This window comes from Pyrgilauda ruficollis, unplaced genomic scaffold (genome assembly GCF_017590135.1).
Source record: "Pyrgilauda ruficollis isolate IOZ18807 unplaced genomic scaffold, ASM1759013v1 scaffold2, whole genome shotgun sequence".
Lineage (NCBI taxonomy): Eukaryota > Metazoa > Chordata > Aves > Passeriformes > Passeridae > Pyrgilauda > Pyrgilauda ruficollis.
The window spans coordinates 11,278,797-11,300,626 of NW_024519206.1; the positions used below are offsets into that span (position 1 = coordinate 11,278,797).

Genomic DNA, 21,830 nt, shown 5'->3' on the forward strand with positions numbered 1-21,830 from the left:
TCATAAGTGATTTGTGCCATGATTCTTTGCTAGTATCTCTTTTTTGTAAGGGAAAATTCAGTTGATAAGGACTAGCTGGAAACAGGGTTCTGTCTGAGCCTTGTATTCAGGGTATGATCCTGCCAGTCTCCTGAACTCTGGTGAGGGAAATAGATCTGATTCCTTAATGGGACAGCTTAGAAGAATGCAATGAAAAAAATTCTCAATGAAAAACACAATGGTATTTTCCTCCCTCTTCCACTTCTCTCTAGGGAATGACTGAATAATCTCTTTTATTTAAGAGTTAAAAGAACCCCTAATGAATGTCTGTGTGTTGTTTCTGCTTCTTTAATCCCCACTTGGCTGCAGCTTCTTAAGATATGTATTGAATCAATATGAGCTGTTCCTCAAACAGCTGTTCCAATATTATGTTCCTGAAATCTGTTTAGTAGCATCATAAATCTGTCAGCACACAGAAGACAGCAATTTAAGTGTATTCTTGCATGCTGTTATGAGATAGCTTTCCACAAAAGTTTCCTTTGCTGCTTTCTTATTTTCAAAAATCTTCACAAAAAATATTCAAGATATTTACATATATTGTATTTGGGGACTGTTTTGTTTAGTTGATTTTTGTTCACACTTCTCAGGAATCCAGGACAGCTCTGTGACCACAACATGACAGCAGGGCTGTTCTTTCCTTATCTCTTAGTATTAATTTTTTTTTATAACTCCCAAGTTAATGCTCATTATTAATCTCTGGCTACTATATTTATCACTTTCAGCCATTTAGGCCTGACTCCTAATAAGAGATTATATGTTTTTGGTAGCTTTCCTGCTTCGTCCTAAAGGTTCTTCAAATCCCTGGAGGGACTATTAAATCCCATTCTCCCTCTACCAGACTTCCCTTCAGTTTATATGTCCTTTCCTTCGAGTTCTCTGAAACATTCCTGTCTCAGACAATGAGTGGAAAAGGAGAGAGAAGAGTCTGAAACACAAGCCACAATAGTCTGACACAGGAATGTGTGTTTGGAGAGGCTAGTCAGTCTTAGAGCATGGAGACTTTGGGCATGTGCTGTGCACAAAGAGACACCAGTGGCTCATAAAAGTCATGTTTGTCCCTGTGTGTGCGCAGCAGTGCTGTCTTCGTTGGCATTTGACCCCCTCCAGAGTAGTAGAAGATCCTTTTAACATGGAAGTTTGGTGTTTGGGAGGGCCTGCAAAGGGCCTTATTGGGGCAGTAACGCTGGTGCCCAGCTGTTGTTGGCAACTGCATCATGGTTCCTTTAATAAATGGAGGCAAGCCTCTTTTCTGATCCTCTCCTCAGCTATTCCTGAAGCTCCCTGCTGTGAACATTAAAAATCATCTTGTCATACCCACCCTAAGTTTATTCTCAATCAGACTGCAATGCTCATTTATTAATCCATTTGGCCTTTAATGAACCAACCCTTTCCAAACCAGTGTTTACCCCACTAATGTGTTTATCTAGAATAGTCATGTTTTCACAGACTCTAGCTCAAGCTCTTCTAGTGGTCTCAAATAGTCTGCACATGTCCTGGGCTACTCTAATTGCTCTTCTCTTTACTGTTTGTATTTATTATGGTTCTCTGGGAAAGGCCAGACAATTTATGTTGAAGTTCTTCTTATTTGTTACTCCATTTTTTAAAAAATGTGTCAGTTAAAGAAATAAAAAAATCATTGAAACCATAGTTCTTGTGTCTCTTTCAGTAGTGTTATCTGTGAGGATTTTTTTCCTCTCCTTTTACAGAATTATATAAATGTTTTTGTGCTGCTGTCATAGAGAAGGAATGTTGCAGCTCCGTAGGAACTGTCTGGAGCTGAGGAACTTCACAGCTGGGGATCCATTCAGGCAGTGTTATCTCTCTTGGCCCATCCTCTGGTTTCTATGCAGGCAGACTTGTTTCTTGATGGCAAAGTCTGTGCAACAAAATTCCACTTCCTTCATGCTTGACATCCAGTGGAAGCTTGGCTTACTTAGGCTTACTGGGTTTTCCAATATTGTATGATCCAAATATCTGGGCTTGAAGTCTTCGTAGGAAAGTGCAAATTTTGGAAGGGGTTCAAATTTGGGCCTTCCCGAAAGATGCCCCCGCTACAGGTGTGCTTTTTTTCAACATGTCAGTGATTTTCAGAAGGTTGTTTATTGTGGGGCTTGAATCAAGATAAGGAACTTTCTGGTAGCATGTCTAAGACAGAGTGTCCTGCTCTTGGCTCACATCCCATTTTGGTCTGTGCTTTCTGTCACTTTGCACTGCTGACCTAGGCTGGCTGCTCTTTTTATTTCACTCAGCATTGTGCCTTAGTAGCTGGTGACAACAGTGGGAATGCTGAGTACTGGTGAAGGCATCTGAAGGAGTACTGTTTTTGCAGAATTGATTCATGGGGATGTTCACCTTGAAGTAAGCATGCAGTGCACCCTTCAGGAGGTGTCACTTGTGACAGACCAGCAGAAATGTTTCTGTATGAAGAAAGTAGCAGGATTTATACTGCCATCTATGTCTCTTAGCAGGGACTGCTTATTTTAGCATTGACCCTGACTGCCCTGAAAAGGCACAGTTAGAGATCACTCAGTTAAGAGAAACAGCCCAGACCTTCACTACTGCCCCAGTCATATAGGGTGCTCAGGGTCACTCTTTATGCTTTGGAGAATTAAATATTCTGTTCCACTCTGGTGCATAAGATTTAAATGGGTATAGATGTCTTGTGCTTTTTTCTTTCTTCTGTAAGCATCTGTCTTCTCATATGAGTGATGGTATAAACGGTGACTTGAATTAATGTGTTTTTAACTTATTTTAGGAACAGTTGCATGTGGTTTTTAGGATTCTCACTTGCATGTGACTGTTTTAGCTTTCTCAGCCACGGTTTGATCCACTGCTCACATACTGTTAACCTTTATGAATCTTTTGCATTGTTGAGGCTTTAGATGCTGGTGCAGAGGCAAAGGAACCGTTCAAACGTAAAGTACATGTGAGTCCCTTAGCCAAAGAATAAACTTCAGCAGTTACTGTGCTGAACATTCTCAGTGTTTGATATTCAGCATATGTATGCTGTAAGTTCAGGTAAATCACCATGGCCCAGGATAGGCCTCTGCCAATCTCACTTTGGAAGCCAGAGGGCAATAAAACTGCTCAGTTTTGAATTATGTAAGGTGCTGGTCTGGATTTTCATTTCTGGAGACAAACTGGTGAAAGTGCTCTTTGAAGTGCTCATAATCATAAAGCAAACAAATTTTTTTTTCTTCATTACACTGAAAAAAAATGTTATTCCATTTCAGATACAGAGATTCAATTATCAGAAATTTGTAAATATGTCAGAAAATGTAAAATGTAAATCAGAAGGGATTTTGTTACTTGGATTTGTTTTAATCCAATAGAAGAAAAGCAGGACAATTTGGGGTGTTCTTATCCAGGGCCATTTGGGACTACTACTAAGAAAATGACAGCATCTTACTTAGTTGTCCTGCTTTTTGAAATCCATGCAGTTTGAATCTGGAAGTGTGTTCTGGTTTAGTCACGCTAGGACAAAGTGCTATAAAGCCAGCAGAGCAGGAATGTGTTCCTTCTGTTTTACCTGCAGAATTGCTTAGTCAGTTACAATTGCTTAGAGTTGCAATCAATCAGAGCTGTGTATATAAAGCCATCACAAGTAATGATGCATTAGCAAAACACAACTCTCAATCTGATTTGCTCTGCTTATATGCCACATTATGCTCTGCTTGCATGAGTAGCATTTAATGCAGATAATATCTTTTCAGTTTTATACAGGTTGCAGAGAATATAAAAAGTGTTGAAGACAACAAAGTTGTCTTTGAACATGTTTTTCAATATAGTTTTATACATCCTTCAGAGGAAATCTGGGCATTAAAATAGAATTTGCTAGTGTTATTGATGCACCCTGGAGGAAGAAAGGCAAATCACTCATGCAAATGGAGGAGTATAAATCATAGAAACTCTGCCAAACTTTGGTGTGGTTAGTAAGGAAGCAGTAGTCTGCAATGGTAATAAGTCACTTATCAAACACATAGTGCAATAAGGACAGTATAATTGGTGAGTTCAGTCAGACTGTGCTGATTGTCCCCATTCACATGACAGCTGCCAATTCATTTTATGGACACTGTTACACATGCTGCTCAAGGCTAAAGGTCTTTTGAATTTCTATTGTGTGTTGGTGCCAACTTAAAATGGTAAGATAAAAAGTAAGCAGATAATCACAGTAACTGCCCCTTCTGCAAACCCCAAAGAAGCCATTAATCCATTCTGTCAACCTGCTGTGGCAGGACTGATTTAGTATTCTGAACTTTTGCCTCTGCTTTAGAGTGAGCTCTGCCCTGTGCTTAAGTATTGTCAAGAGAAGGCTTAATTCTGCCAGCTGATTCTGATAATACTCTTGCCAGTATTACTTGTGGTGGAAGTGTGAGATTCTTAGCAAATCCAGTATTTATTAGTTCTGTGTCTTCACCTTGTTCTCCAGTCAATCTACAAACTGCGTTTATGTAAGGCAATATATTGGAACTCTTCCTAAACAGAGACATGTTTTATTGTCACACATTTTTATGGGTTAGGAAAATCAGGACTAATCCACAATCCCCCTGAAAAACCTCAAATAATTTACAGTTTATGTGTCCTTTGTTACTAAATGACAAAAAATCAGTGTTTTTGAGTAATTCAGGGGCTAACAATTTGTGGTCTCACATTGCTATCCCAACTAAATTAATTTAATAAAAATTGCTTACCTGTGAAGACCTGACTGTGTGTTGTGATATCCAGAGCCCTTTCAGTGTTTTGTAGCATATTGGTTATTCTTGGAGAAAAGTTATATTTGAGCTCCTTAAAACAGAGTTGTATTTGAGCTCTTTAAAATGGAGTTGGGTACGACTGTCTTTGGTGGATTTCAAAAATATATTTGACCATTTTCTTCAACAAACTTGGAAAGCTGAAGGATAAGAAGAAACTGAAGAAAGCTGAAGGATAAGGTAAGGTATAAAACAAATATGTGTGCCATATGGGGGAAGACTATTTTAAAGACTTGAAATAACATGTGGTCACCCTGCTCTCCCTCAGTTATCTGTTTAGCAAATGCTAATAAAATTTTAGTGTGGTGGGAAAATATATTTGTTGCAGTGTTAGTAGTCAAGTGGAAGATTCAACAGGTATGTACTTATGCTGAACTTGGGTCAAATAACTTGGAATCCAGTTCTCATGGTAGTCACATATGGTTGGAAAAAGCTATGTCAGCTTTCTTTTGTAGTAGTCACAGTTATAAACTGCCTTAAAATGAAGTGCCTCTTATTGTTTCCATTGTCACATCTGTATGCAGTGTGTCTGCATTGATCAGAATGACAGACAGATCTGCATTTTTAGCTGTAGATGAATGCTCACTATAAAGACAGGTCTGATGGTAGGAGAGGTGCTTTCTGTGAGCTGCTGCTAATGTCTCTTTTGCCTTTGGAAACTAGTCATCTTCACTCTTTTGGTACAAAATCAGCAGGATTAGACCAGATCAGTTGTTTTATCAGCATCAGTTAACCCAGTGATGTGTGATAAAGTCTTAGTGGAGGTATTCTACGTGGTCATCTGCACCACTAGATCTGGAAATCTACTTGTCTCAGGCAAAGAGGTGGTGACAAGCAGCTGAGAGCTCAATTTTGTACCAGAAAATACTGCCTTTGCAGAAGGCCATCTTCCCATTGCCAATTGCAGGAGCTCTGGGTTGATTCACACACCAGCAGGGAAGGTTCTTATTTTGTTTTCTGTGCACGATTTTTACAAACAGGAACAGCAGACTCTATAGCTTAATGAATTGTGAAGCTCGTTCTGAGCTCCTAATGTCATCATCAGGAATAGCTAAGTTTTTCTAGATGTCTTTTAAAAATGAAAGTGCAGTGGAATTAGTTTCAAACCCAGTCACCACTTTTTCTGTCTCCAGTCTTTCTGCCTCGTTTCCTTATTTACCTCACAATGATGCTGCCAGCATTAATTACATAACAGACATTGTGAGTTTTGTAAAGGAGAGATGTGGAAAAGACACAAAGCTTTTAAGCATATCTTTCTATTAGTAAAAGTTACCCGACTGTAGTCTGGGTTATCTGTATTTAACCAGGGATTCTCCTTCAGCCATGGGAGCTGGAGTGTCCCAATCTCCAAGAAAGTCAAAACATATGGAGGGAACAGCAAATGAAATTAAAGTATTTCCTGAGTGCCCATAGTGACTGTCCCTTTAGCTGATAATTCTGAACCTGTTAAACATTGCTAGATTGAAATAGGTTTTGGTCTCTGATGATCCTCCTGTTGTGCAAAAATAGGCTTTGTAAGTCCACCTCCACACATGATTAGTGTTTCTTAAATTGACCAGTGACTACTCCTAGCATTACATAATCAGTGGAAGGATTTTGGTTTTGGATGGACAAATACTTCACTAAAATACTCATGTACCTAATTATAAAAATAACAGTACAGTATTGTACTGATGACTGGGAATGGCAGCTAATTAATGCAAATTGACCTCCCACTTAACATTATCAGCTTTTACTTGGCTGAAAAGCTTCTTATCCACACCAGCATGTGCTTTGTCTCTTTCAAGCAGTTACTGCCAAACCTTTCCTGACAAGAACTGCCATGGCACACAGAGGTGCTGGCTTTTTCCTGTCCCAAATTCCCCCTAACCCTGTGCGGTCAGTAGCTGCCAAGTGCTTCTCATCAGTTCACGCAGGTGGTCTTTGAAGTCTTCTGAAACAAAGTATCTGTCAGTTAAGAACAATAATTTCATGCCCTTTTCCTCCAATATTTGATGTAAAACACTCTCAGGGTAAGATGCTGCTGGGGTTAAAAACAAAGACTCATGATGGCTTACATAGTGTTCTGCAAATAATGAATGTCTAGGGTTTCATCTCAGACTTCATAAGGGATAGGAAGAATTGTTTTTTCTCTCAGAATCTTGTTCTACTATTTGTGTAGTGATAAAATGTTTTAAATCATTCAGCTCTTATTCCATGGGTATGTCTGTTGATCCCTGTGCAGGTGGCAGGCATGACTTTGGCTCAAAAATGCTACTTTTGGATCCCACTGATGATTTTTTTTATTATTTTTCTTTTCCTGTTTTGAACTGTGGAGAATTAGTTGTCTGGCAGAAGATACCAGACACACTAAGTGATCCATCATGCTTTTGTGGGGAATGGCATTTGTGCTAATAGCTCTGTTGGCTTCTGAGGCTACAAGGGGGCCACAAATTGCTTTTATTCTCAGTGCTGAGACATCCTCCATGAGACTGCAACTATCAGCACATACAGCTTTATTTTAAGCTAAAGTGCTTACCTTGATCACTGGTGTAGTCTGATTCTGTTAAACTTCAGCAGAAAAGAGTCACAGCTGCCATAGTGTTTTTAGGTAAGTTTCAAGAATAAAGGGTGAACCAGTGGAGTTCTCTCTTACCTCTGGTCTTCCTCAGAACAGCCATGTCAAAAGTCTTGCTAGAGATAGTGGGATGGAAAGGTTGATGACTGCTTGAATTGATCCCAGTGTCTCAACCGTCAGGTGATCTCAAGTTTGGGAACATGGTGTACCTAGAAATGTGTGTAGGGTAGGGGTGAGAGGAGGAAAATGGCAGGCACAATGATCTTGGGTTGGTTTAAGTTGTCAGGAAGAAGGACAGAAAGAAAATTTCCTTATTTCACATTTCACTGAGTTTTAGATTAAATGTAACACTTTGCAAGAACAGGGAGAAATGTGAGAATCAAAAAGGTGATATCTTAGTTTTTTAATCCCCTTTTGCTTGCACCCTGCAAGAATTCCCAATGATGCTGCCCTTGCAGCTTTTTTACATGATCAATCATACTGATTCTCATTTACTTTTATGTGGCTTAAGGGAATTTAAAATTCTTGCACAGCTCCAATTAATAGTAACTGAGTTTGTGCTTGTGTAATCAAAATTTGTCTCTAAGATGACATTTATTTCTGTAAGGAAGGAGGATAAAGCTAAACTGGAGATTTTATGGGATACTGAGAACTGGCATTTCATGAAGTGCCCATGTTCCTGTGGCTGTTTTTTTCAGCTATAAATTTTTAATGATAGAGTAATTTATGACTTAATAAAATCGAGAGAATAATGAAATCTGAGGAAAACGAAAGCAGCGGTTTATTCCAGTAAGAAAGACTAGCCTGTTAAATGAATCCCTGTTGGGATTCATTTACCTTTAGCACCACTGCATCCAGCAACTTGCTGAGAGCAAACACCTTCCTCCAGCTGCTGTGTAAAGCAAAGTCACAGTCTTGTACAGGAGCCAGATTAATTTGGTTCCTGGAGCTGTGTCATGACATAACGAGATCTTACCAAGCTGGGCTTTTCTGAGGCTTCTCTCTCATAAATCTGCTTTTTGACAGAGAAGTTGTTCTTTATAGTTGCTCTCAGACACTTTAATTCACGTTAGGTAAAGAGGCCATGAACAACACAGCCGAGAAAACTCAATTAGCCCGTAGGCAAGTCAGCAAGATCAGTATTTGTTAGGAGAGTGTGTGTGCTAAGTAAACACTGCTAATCTTCTAAACCTAATCATTGGATTCTTCGTTCAATAGAAAGATTTTTGTGCCTCATAGTGTTGCTGCTGCTTATTGCCAAGGAACCTGCACTGTGCAATTATGATTGTGAGAAGAACAAGTTGCCCTTTTATTTAATTAAGGAAAGGTAGGATACAGGTGAAATGTACCTAGGCAAAGTGTCTGGTGGTTTGGGAAGTCATAATATCATGACTATATTAGGGAAGAAATGTAATAGCTTAGGTGAAGTGACCCACTCTCATTTGCATTTCCCACACTTTATCTGAATCAGTGCAGTCAATATACATTAGGGACAAATCAATGTGTAAGCAGTGCAGGCAGTGTTCTTACTGATAACACTCATTACGGGAGGAATGTTTTGTGTTGCCAGGTGCCAAAGACTGAAGAGACATCATGTGATGTGTGGAATGTCTTTTTAAAACAGAGTGAGGGAAAAAAAATCTATCTCCTTAGACTTTTGTGTAATAAGCTCTATATTAGTTTACAATGGTATGTATTATTAGTACAAAAAATAAATTAAAAAAAATCCTTTTATCAGTAATGCAAAACAAAAAACATACCCTGTTTATACTTGCGGAGAAATTACCTCTTCATACCATGCTAATACATAATTTATATTTTACCTTGGAGACATTTATTTCAAGGCAAGCAAAATAAAACACTAACTTTAAAGGGCAAGAATTTAATCACTAAGCCTAGCTAGGAGTCTCTTGGCAATTTTACCAAGTCAGAAAAATATCTACGGTTGAAAAAGTAATTATTTGCTTAATGATTCTTTTTGGTATAATAAAAAATAAACACCTGAAGTATTACTGTGCTAATCTAAGTAGTTCACCTAGAGATCCAAAATTTTGTGTATTTCATAAGAAAGGCTACTCTACCAGGCCTTGCTTCAAAGGGTCTATATTGTAAATGGGTAGGAGATGTTTCCAGATGACAGCCCTTTTTAAAGCTTTATTATTTGTACATTGTCACACAATGTTTCTTGTTTCTTCAAAAGCTGTATACCAAAACCTGCATATTGCTAAAATCCCTTATTTTCCTCAGTGAGAAGAGGGATGTCCCAGATTAATTTCCAAGCAGGAGGTGATGGTAACTTCTCAGGGTTCCTCCCCTTGCTCAGCTTGAGGACATAGAACTGTTGGGATATTAATAGGCCCTGCAGGGATTCCATCATTTCAGCCTTAGCAGTTCCTGTGGGAGCTCTCTTGCTCCCATGGCTGGGGTTTGTTCAGTAGCCTGGTTAATGACATGGCTGTGACATGGGAGCTGTACCCAAACTCTGTCCAAGTCATCTGTGACTCAGGGTGCAGCTGGGCTACTCCATCATTGAATTGGTCTCTATAAAGATAGGTGTTGCAGAGTTACGAAGAGTAAAAAAGTCCCTTTACAAAAAAGAGTTTAAATACAGTGCTTATTTCTTTCCATACTAACAAGGGTGTTTTAAAGTAAACTTCAACTGCCAGATCAATTTTACTCACACATTCTGATATGAAATACAGAAGTCATGCACTTAATTGTAAAATCTATGCTGTGATGTTATGGGACTCACTGCAATCAACATGAGGTGTGATATCTCACAAATTGCTGTGCCAGCATAACTCATGCTTCAGCTGAGCTGAACAAAAGATCTACTTTTAATGTGTGATGCTACAAAAATAACAGGACTTAAAGTGTTGAATTCAGGCAAGAATTTGTATATTGTTGCATTTATAACAAACTGGGACTCTGATTCAAAGTTCACATCTGTGTTAATAATGAGAAGCCTTTATAGAAATGTCATACTTGCAGACTAGCAATCTCTGAAAGTTGGTTCCATGGATAATTCTAGTTGATTTTCTATTTATTTTTACTGTTAGAACTGATGTATACCTACCAGTGCTGTACATAGGCAGAATACATCTTATTTATTCAATTCACATTCTGTTACAGCTGTATTATTGTAACATAATGTGAATTGAAAAGAAATACTAAGAAGTATTTTCAATTTCCATTTTTTTTGTGTTAGTGTGACTTGCTACATTTTTCACTGCAATAATTGGACATATTGCTGATGCACATACATGTAAATAAGGACAGTCAATCTGCTTTGAGCTCTGGCATGGCAGAACTACTTAACTATCATTGTATATCAATTTTCATTTTAACATCTAAACTTAAGACAGCAATAAAATAAGGATGAATGTGCATTTTCATGACTGCTGTGGTTTAGAGGTTTCTGAGCTCAGGTTGGAACAGCCAGCAAAGTTTTGCATTTTTAAGGGTAGATGGTAGTTCTGAATATTTGTTATATTTTTAAAACTCTTACTGTTTAATCAAGCCTGAAGCCACCCAGAATGGAAGGCCAAAGAGAAAGAGGAAAGGTAGAGCTTTTTCTGGAAAGTAAGATAACAGCAGTTTTTAAAATTTGGTACTGTTTTCACTGGAGTTCTATTAGACTTTTGGTGGAGTCTGCCAGTATCACACAAGAAACAGTTTCTCAGTATTATATCATCTGCCCCTTTATGATCAGACCATAGAGCATATGGAGGTCATGTACTGAAAAGAAATCAAGGCTCATGGTGGAGGGATTTATGCTCCCAGTTTGGAAAGGCCCAGAACAAATCCAGGGAGTTGTGCAGATGAACACCATCCCATTTCCCTAGCAATGAGTGCACTGTGGGCTCTCTTCAAACACTTTTTGATAAAATAGTCATAAATCAAGTTTCACATGAGAGGAATATCCTTATGGACACTCTGGCTTCTGTGCAGTAGTTCTGCAGCTTCCCTCATGATGGCAGAGCATTAAGTGGAGAGATGCACTTGTTCAGTGATAATAATAAGAGACACATTGGAAACTGTGTGACCTTCATGAGGGTCTCCCACTTAGTGCCACTTTCCTACTCTCTGACACAAGATAGGGGCCTCTAAAGATCTGTTTCTTTTCTCAAGTGTGGTTTTGGTCTGGAAGGGATGCAGCATGGGGAGCCTCATGACCTTCACCTTCTTTTCTAGATCAGGCCACAGAACATTTTTCTTCTCTTTCCTGTTACTTTCCCATGTATCCTGTAAATTATTAAGAGAGTCAGATGTACCACTCTTGCCAATTTTAGCAGAAAGGAAATTACATCTAGAGAATAAATTGTTTCAAATGTGTAAATTGACTTTCTCTACAGCCTTTTATTCTTGCAAAGGGAGGCAGTCACTTACTTGTCTAACCTTAAATCCTGCTTGGTCAGGAATCTGCAGGTCTGGGAACCACCATGGGTCAAGGAGCTGGGAGACAGCCAGAGGAATGTAAATACTTTGTGGCATGATAAACAGCAAAACTGTATTAAAACCCACAAGGCAAAAAAACTCCAAAACAAAACAAACAAAAAAGCCCCAAAAAAACCAATTTTCATTCATTGTATGCGGTCACTAAACCTACTGGAAACCTTATTGGTGTGGCTTATCCATGGAAGGACAGCTGCCAGTGCTCTAGCCTGATGTGTATGTGTATAACTAAGGCTCTTGGCAGTGGCTGAAAGGTGTTTTTCAACACCTTTCCCAATTTTTGTGGTCTTGTTTGATGTGAACCTGAGGACCCATTACACCTATAGAAGCAAGGAGGCAACTACTTTTCTCCAGTACCTTTGACTGGAGGTCATGTGTGTGTGACACCCTGCCAGTGCACTCAGCAAAGCACATCTGCAGCCAGTCAGTGACTGATTCCAGTGTGCAAAACTGCACAAGGATAGATAGTGCTCATCCTTCAGGCAAAGGCATTGTTGGCCCATGAAAGTGTAAAGAGTTATTGCAAATACCTTGTAATTCTTTTCCCACAAAAGACAGTAATGGCTCAAAGGAGCCCTCACAGGCTATAAGGTAAATAAACTGAGTGTTAATAGCTCCCAAGTAGGTCTGCTTAGCACCACTCAGAGTGTATTTTTCAGGAAAGGTTCCATGTGGCTGTCACCATTTCATAGTTCCTGATGGCAGGAAGAATATTTGCTCTGAAAGACCTTGGACTACTAATGTGGAAGACTTTTTGTGTGTGTTTCACTTTTTGTTTAAAAGGATATATTCTTTCCTTCAGTTTAAAGGTCTTTTAAAGACCAAGAAAATAGGGAAAGAAAATGCTTAAACTAGGAAAAATGAAAATGTTTTTAGAGACCCAGCATATTTCAGGTTAAGATGTGAGTGCATAATAACAGAGAAAGCATTTTAATGATCTGTTGGTCAAATATTCAGAGTCCAAGGTTATGTACTTTTCAGCGTGTATGAGGACAGAATTTGACCTACTCCTGTAAAATCTCCTTCCTCCTTATATAGGTGATACAAGGGCACAGTCACAGCAGGCCCTGGTTGCTTCCTGTTAAGGAAGAAAATCCCTAGAAAGGTGCTGTGACCTCTTCCTCAGCCTGTGTACCTGGATAACCCATTCTGGTGAGCAAATGTCATGAGGAATGCACCTCACAGCCCTGTAAAGTTAACTGTGAAAATCATCACAGAATTATTCTCAGGTTTCTAATATTCTTATCAATGCTGATATAAGAGGTTGTTTGTTTTCTCTTTTTGATGAATTTACATCTATGCTTCAAACTACCTTAATCTAAAATCCTGGTAGTTGATCAAGTGTTTTGCTGGTGCCATCAAGTGGCAAAATGTTGGATTGCAGAAGTCCCACAGCATCCAAATTGACTCAAGTACCTCTTGAACAGCACCAATGAGGAAAACAGTCCCTGACAAGTCTCCTCCAAAAATACATATGTATAAATATGTATGAGAAAAATGGACTGAAATACATATGGTGTCATGATTACTTCAGTTACTTCAGTTTGATCTGGATTCTAACAAGCAGAAAGGCTAATATTTTTTTTTTAGTATTACTAGTTGATAAATATAAACAACCTATAAAGCAAAATCAGAGATCCTTGTTGAAGAGCTACTTGAACTGAAGCAGCACAATGCTGTATTCTGAATTTCTGTGTTTGCTGTCCTTTGTTACTAGCTATTCCCTTTTTACAGAACATGGCCCTTTGATTTCATATCATAGTTGCACTTCATATCATCAGAGTAGAGTGAATATTCAATTTGCTGCTGTATTCTCTAACTTCACAGTCTGGTTAACTGAAAATTTAAACTTAAAGTTCATCATTCATACACACATCACTTTTTCTTTTTTTGCCACCTGAGTGACATCATAATATTGTTCAGTAGGAAGGCCTCTGTGCAGAAGAAACACATAAATTTATAAAGCTTATGCTCTATTTCCTTATAAAAATCCAAATAAATTGGTATGGTTTTGTCTTGATTTCTCAGGGGACTGCTAATATCAAAACTCATAGATGCTGCCAGTGTAGAAATTATCCTGTGTTTCAAAATCTAAATCATGCAGGGCTGATTTTGAGAAGCACCCATGCCTGACTTTAAGTTCCTGAGAATGCTGAGCATTTCCCCTTGTGAAAGCCTGGCTCTCACACTTCCTTACACTTCCAACAGGAGCTATGGGAATGCCTCATATAAGTAAAGGCTCCAACTTTTTACCCTAAAATGAGTTATTTCTACACTCTGGGGACCGTTTTCAGCTCCTTCTGCCAAGGTGCTCACAGAATCCAGTGAAACTGCGTGGTGGTTTTCACTGACAAGAATCTGAAAACAGCTCCACAGCAAAAACCAAAACCAACAACAGAGAGCAAATGAGAGTGTGAAAATTATGGCAGTGCAGGTGGAAAGATCAGCCATAATCAGTAAGATTTTCCTGGGATTAGAAAAAGCCTTACATTTTAATTAATTCTCACTGTGGATACTTCATGAAATTTTATTCACAAATTCTATTATAAGCATATTTAGGCTTCTTATACTTTCCCCACTGAAATTTGTGCCAGTACTATCAGAGGCACAAATGCTAAAATATTTCATTTGAATCTTGCCCACTTCAGCTTTTTACTCTGTAATTATTAGCACTAGACCAGGCTTTTAATTAATCTCTAGCCTGGTACATTTGGAGATCAGTGAAACTGATGCTATTTGGGTTATTGTGGCTCTGTTGCTTGCCTGTTTTCTGTGTTTTACAGAAACTTAGCATGGAGGAAAGGCTACACTCCTTGGCCCCTGAGTAGCACCTTCAGGATTGTGGGTATGCTTTGAGCAACTCTCCTGCAGTAACATTTTACTGTGAGAGCTGTCCAGAACCAACAGCAAATGGATGTCATTAACATAGGTGCATGAAGTAGCTTGCTAACCTCTTCTTCCTTTCTGACTGCTACATTGGTTTTCTGAGATGGGACATGTAGTTGCTATGACTCATCTACTTTCTCATGAGATATTATGCCTGAGTTGGCCAAAATCTCTCCTGACTTGCAGTGTGAGTGTAGGAATGTAGAGACATAGACTACATGCAACTTAGGCAATTTCTACCTTGTGTAATAGGAAAGGTTTGTTTCTAGACCTCTTCTTTTCTCCAGAATGGGATTCACTTTGATTGGTTAGGGGCTCTACGCTAGTGTGCCTTGAACATCTAATAATCCAAGGGATTGCATATTCAGAAAAGACAAACACAAGAGCAATGAAAATTCTTGTTTCAAGCTCATTAGGCATTCTTGCATCTGTCCTATCACTGTGGCATCCCAGCACCTTGCCATGGTTCTGGGATGGAAGTCCCATCAGCATCATTTAACAAAGGCAAGTGCTGGACTGTCCCCTGGGACGGGGTAACCCTGGTTATATGTACAGATTGGGTGATGAGAGGCTGGAGAGCAGCCCTGGGGAAAGAGATCTGGTGTTTGTGTTGATGGCAGGCTGTAGATGAGTCCAACAGTGTGCTCTGGCAGCCAAAAGGGCCAGCTGTACCCTGGGGTGCATCAGCAGAGTGCAGTGAGCCAAGTGACTGGGAGGTGACTGGGAGGTGACTGGAAGGTGATTGTCCTGTTCTGCTCTGCGCTGGTGCAGCCTCACCTCGAGCACTCTGAGCTGATTTGGGTGCCTTAGTGGAAGAAGCACATCAAACTGCTAGAGTGTGTCCGGAGGAGGGGACCATGGTGATGAAAGGTCTCAAGGGCAAGATGTTCAAGGAGCAGCTGAGGTGACTCGGTTTGTTCAGCTGGGAGAAGAGAAGGCAGAGGGGTGACCTCCACAAAGTCTACACCTTCCTCAAGGGAGGCAGTGGAGGGAGAGGTGCTGATCTCCTCTCTCTGGTGGCCAGAAATGATAGGATGTGAGAGAATGGCATGAAGGTCCATCAGGGAAAGTTCAGGATGGATATTTGGGAAAGGTTCTCCACTGTGTGGGTGACCAGTCAATGGAACAGAGACCCCAGGGGAGTGATCATTGCACCAAGTCTGTCAGAGTTCAAGGAGCATCTGGACAATGTTCTTGGTCATGGTTTAGTGTTAGATAGTCATGTGAGGAGCAGGGAGTTGGACTTGGTGATCTGTATGGGTCCCTTCCAAATTGAGATATTCTGTGATCATTTCACGTAACAGTTAGCTCATGATAACAAAGAGGAGAACAAGGACAGGAAGGGAAGTTTCCAGTCTATGAGTCATGTTTTAACTCTTTGACATTCTGGTCTGCATCTTCCATTCCTGTTGTCCAGGAAAGGCTGCAGGACTGAAGGCTATCTTTGGACTTTTCTGAGTCAGCCTTAAGCAGCGTGCTCTGCTTTCAAAGCTTTCCTGTAAGTCAGTAACGGTGATCTGAATCCTGAATCCCCTATCTTTCAGTTAGCCAGTTTTTTGTTTAGTGGGTTTTGTTGTTGTTTTTTTTTTTTTTTTATGCTGTCATGAAGAAAAATAATTCTTGGAACTGGTTTGAACTGGTTTGAACTGGTTTGAGTGGAAGTGGCACCAACTTCAGTATATTTTAAAGAACAAATTGGCTGTGGTTAGAGGCTAGGAAAAGGAGCCCTAATTCCAAAAGCATTCCCCAACAGCTCCTCAGCTGTTGTTCCTAGACATGTCTCTTCTTTTACAACAGCTTTCTGAAAAAGCTGAGCACTGACTTTTCATGTTTATGACTATGGTATTTGGGGATGCGGTAAATTAGGCCAAAAGTGAAATCTTTAAGTTCAGGAAGGATGTTTGCGACAACAGCCAACAGTAAACAGTTATCAAATGATGGGCAAAAAATAAATACAGAAATTTGGAACTTCAAGTGTTTCAGCTAAATATTGTGTAGAGATTTGTGAGTACTAATATATTTCCACATTAATATTTAGGGCATTGTGAAAAAAATAAAAGCTTAAAGTCCCCATGCAGATATTTGTACATCTCAGTCTAAATTGCCATCTGACAATTTTGCTGCCTGGTGCTTCTCTGGTGAAAGCACTTCACTTAAACATTTTGACTGTGAGAAGTATATGTCTAGCCTACACTGGCTGAGGGTCTTCTCCACTACCATAAGGTGTACATCCATTAACAAATGTATATGGAGATCCTTTTCCCTTGCTCAGTTGTCTTCTGGCAGTACACCTAGAGCAAGTCCTCCATGCTTCTTCTGTGCTCTTCAGGGGAGCTTGCAGCAGTGGAGGAATTTCCTGAGCTCTTTATAGCTGAAAGAAAAAAAAACTCCAAAACCAAAATGTCTTTTGATAGCAGCAGCAGTGATGGTCACGTGAAGTCTTTTAAACAATGACAACTTGGCTCTGTTTTCATGACTGTGACTTGCTCAGCTTATTCTGGCTAATGCCATCAGGGTGAACCGTCACTAGGAGAAGTTAGTACAACAGCAACTGGCAATTGTTTAATGAAGGTTGGGTCAAGTCAATGATGTTTTGATCAGTGAGGGGAAGAAACAAGGCGATAGATGTGTGCAGCACGTGCATCTTGCAGTGTTATTGAGTATCAGCTGCCACCACATACATACCTGCACTCTCAGTAGCATATGGACAGCAAATAGCACAGATGGAAGCTTTAGCATCTAATTCCCACTGATTTCAGAATTTGTTATTTATCCCTTTGAAAACTTCCCCTCTCCATCTCTAGAGAGCGGTGAGGAATGTTACTGTTTAGTAGCTGTAGTTCAGACTGAAGGAATGCTGTGTTAGGCACTCACATGGATGTGCTAGAGGCTGAGGATACTCTGTACATTTCCATATATTGGTGACATTTGACATTGAGCAGTTTGATGTGTATGATGAACCAAAATAAGAATCTGATGTGCTATAGAGTATCAGAAAACGTTTCTGTTTCTCAATTTCTGAAGGAACTCAAGCATTCACTTACAAGTTCTGTCTAAAATTTTGCCCCCAGTCTGAAAGTAGTCAGGTAGATGCCAAGTCACCTGTGTGGCTGTGATGTTTGTATTCATTAGGCCAGTTCTCACTGGAAACATTAATAAACCTTCCTGTTGGCTGCTCTCTATAGGCTGCCAAGCTGCAGAACAACCACTTTACCTTAGACATAAAAGAGAAGCATTGCATACAAAGGTCTGATCATCTATTCTGTTCAAATAGGACTGTGTTAAACTTAAAATATTTACAAGTCTCCTTCTCCCAAAGAAACATTTATAGCCGATGTTAATCCAGTGACATTTGAGATCTCAAAACACATTAAAAAATGTCTCAGCCCAGAGATTTTCAAAAAAGGGCTAAGGTGAACATATTTTTAAAGTGTCTATCATGAACAATCCTTAAGAGCCTCAGCACTACACACAAAGATTTAATAGACACTATTAGGGTTTCTAACTTCCACAATAGTAGATTTATTCTGAATTCTGACAGACAACTTCCAGATTTCTGGCTCTTTTCTTTTGAGAAAAACCCACACCAGCAAAAATATAATGTTATGGGATCAGAATATTAGTTTGCTTCTTTATTATTAAAAAGTTGCATTTTTTCCTTCAGGTTTGTTTCGTATGTCATGTGGATCTCAAACCAGAGTGTAAGAATACAGTGTCTTAAATTATGAGTTTGTGAAGGCCTCCAGTCATTGTTTTGATCAGTGCATGAAGCCAACACATCTGAGGGTATGTGCTACCAACAGCTTCCAGCAGGTCTTGGAAGGAGAATTCTTATTCATACTGGCATTTTAATTCAGAACTCTGCTTTTGACATGAATCTCCCAAAGGTCTCTTTTTTGCAGTACCTTGGTCTTGGAGTACGTGAACTGGGTTCCTTATGGATGTAATTATCTGAAAGCTGTGTTCCAGAAATATACCAGGAGGGTACCACAGCCACAAATAGACCATTAATCCAAAGTAAAGAGCATCTGAAATATATTTTTTTGGCACCTCAGATCCTCAGCACTCGCTGTTTCACTCTACGCATCTTCTCCTGTAGTCCACAATACATGCCAGTGACATAGTCACTGAGCAACATACAGATTTGGAATTAATTGAATTTTTTTTTGGCTTGGGATGGTCTGAATTTGTTTTTATTAAGTGTTTCCCAATAAACATGTAAATAACTATACACATAATCTTAGTATATCAATTCTGAATTTGACTATCTAATGATAGGGTAAAATACACAGGATACCTTCTTTGTACATATATAGAACCTAGCATTATTCAAATACATATGCATGCTTCTGGTTATTCAGGGGCACAGTCTAGCTATGCAAATATTGGTAGCAAATGCTCCAGTCCAAGAAAATAATGTAATAAAATTAATGGATTAATTATTTTTAAAGCTGAGAACAACTGTTCTATTTATTTATTTATTTATCTGGATTTATGTGACTAGGAAAAAATGTAACATTTTAAAAACATATGATATTGTAAAACATGCAGCTGCCTTCTTTCCATGTATGGTTTGGGGAGTTCATGTGGTGTGTTTACAGTAGCAGAAAAATGTAGCTTATGACCTGTGTTACAATACAGATTTTCATGGTCACAGAGAAAAGAACATTGCAACCTTGCTATGTGTATTTAATGTTTGTGTTTCAGAATTGAGTCCAACATAGTTGTCATCTGAAAGGTGCCTTGCTGTTGCATTGCTTAATTTTTCCTTTTTCTGGATATCCTGTGTAACTAACATGATTCTTTCCTGGATATTCATTAAAACATAAATCAGGTCTATAATTCAGTAAACTTCCAAGCCTATTAATAGTTAAAAGAGTGCAGATGGAAATTCACCAAAATCCTGCAATGCAAGGAATACCACAAAAACTTGCCTCAGGGCAGATATGTAAGTGGGAGGCATCAATACACAGTTTGACAGGCATGATAATTCAATAATATCAAAGTATTCTGTCTGAAATTCAGATGTTGGATAGGAGACATTACAAATAATGAAAGAATTTATCAAGTGTAGTAAACCTGAAGCCTGCCAGAAAGATGGAAACTAGGACCTAATTTTGCTAATAATAGAGACAAAATCTCATATGAAAGAACACTGGAGGACTTGAGGTCCACTCTGGAATGCATTATGTATGGAAAAAATACAAATTTAGGTTAAAAAAAAAGTCATGAGTGCCAAGCAGCATGGAAGTTCAGCTTTACAGACCTTTAAAAATTGCAGGAATTCTGCCATATCCTGCCCCCCAGCTATTAGTATAATTGAGCCTGTAAAAGACAGTAAAAACACATTGATTCCTGAAACTTCTTGATTACATACTGATGATTATGAAAGCTAAATGCAAGCTTCATTTAATTTTAAATTTTAATTTAAAAGTTTATTTTAGTAATTCTAGGTCAAACTGTAATCTAGGAAAAAAAAAGAGGTTTAAAACAGGAGTAGATACCGTGATAAATGTTGGTGATTTTATGTGAAATATGCCCATCTTTTCCAAATTAGAAATAAATGCAATATATGTGTTCATTTTATTCTTTATAAAAATTATTTCAGGAGATTTTGAATGCTAAAGCCACTGTGTAATTTATTTTAGCAGTCCTCTTTTCAGCTGTAATGAACATATTTCCTGGGGGACTGACAGACTATTGCGCAAAGTAGAAGATACTCTGTTTCATTAAAGAAAAAAAAAAAAAGTGTCTCATCAGAAAAAAACATAACCACAAGAAAATGCTTTCAGTAACAGTAAATTGATATCAAATACTTCTAATGGAATAATTTTCCTTTACCAGTTCTGCTCTTACCTGTCTTTTGAGACAGTCGGACAGCAAGGAATTTGAAATGGAGTTAGTACTACATTCAAATTGAAGGTTCTTGATAGGACTTCAGGTTCCTCATTTGCTTGGCAGTGTTGGGGCAGGTTATGCAGTAGCAGGTTATCATGTTTCATATTTCAACTTTTAGGGGAAGATGCAGAATAAAATACCAGATACCAGAGAATTTGTTACTGCATCTGAATACAAAGGAGAAAACAGATGAATTCTGCCTAATTCTGACAAGTGTCTACAGGAAACAGTGGTTGCTTTTACTACTGCTACTGGTTATTTTTACCAGGTGACAAAATAAAAAAAACATAAAAACAAAATTAAAAGAAGCAGATTAAAGGGGTGTGATACTATTGCTTTGTATTACTGCTGAACAGAAGCTGGAAATAAGCTTTCAAGTAAGAGCGGAAAGTTTGGACTTGCACAGAAAAGGACTTCTGCACAGAAAGTCTCCTTGGTGAATTCAGTTTCACTGTGAAGCTCCAGTCCCACTCTGAAAAGGACTTTAAACCCATGATACTTTTAATAGAAAATACCTTTTTCCTTAACTGCCATGGTTTTTCTCTCTACATCCGTGCTTAGGGGAAATGATTCAGTCCTCCTTTCACTTGAACAAATTTGTATTTCAACGGTGGTTGATCAGCTGTTTGTGAGGAGAGGAGCTGTACTAGGTCAGTGTAAACCACTGAGCTCTCTAGAACTTCATGCAGGCATTTATATCTAAATAAGTTGCCTCTGCTTTGAGCTGCTCTCTTGTGCAAGACAAAAGCACCAGGACTTTTACTTTCTATCAGATGAAGCTTTGGTTCAAAGACACAGAGTCTGCTCAAAAAGCCATCATCAGATTCTTAGACAAAGTAGACAAAGAAGCACTACTGCTTCCTTTCCCATCCACCAAGAGCCAGCAGAGCACTCCCTTGTATCTCTGCCTGCTTCTTCTGGGACAGTCCTGGGGAAGCCCTCAGGAACCTTTGTTCCATGACAAGCACAGTGTGTAATAATGGCTAGATAAGTTCACAAAGGGAAACACTGAATTCACTCTGCTTGCCACACACTGTGACAAGACTCCTTTTGACTAAAAAACAATGGCTCCTCAGGTGAAGAAGACTGAGAGGCCTTTGTTTTGCATCCTTACATTTGAGTTGTGCTTTTAAGGCTTTTGTGTTGCTATGTACTTAGTGATCTGCTAGCTTTTGGATATGGACCTTACAATGGGAAGAAGAGTCTAAGAAGAGTCTCAAGGAGAAAGGAGCAATTTATATTCA

General features: G+C 38.9%; 1 protein-coding gene across 1 annotated transcript; it reads right to left on the bottom strand.

Moving 5' to 3' along the window:
* Positions 1-1,710: 1,710 nt before the first annotated feature.
* On the bottom strand, positions 1,711-20,690 carry CUNH7orf31 (chromosome unknown C7orf31 homolog). The gene is given in 12 exon segments (XM_041466211.1): positions 1,711-1,968; positions 1,971-2,090; positions 2,297-2,456; positions 2,537-2,540; positions 4,731-4,847; positions 7,426-7,610; positions 8,697-8,726; positions 13,657-13,688; positions 13,691-13,736; positions 16,881-16,942; positions 16,945-17,059; positions 20,545-20,690. Coding segments are annotated over 12 exon segments (1,275 nt in total).
* Positions 20,691-21,830: the final 1,140 nt, after the last annotated feature.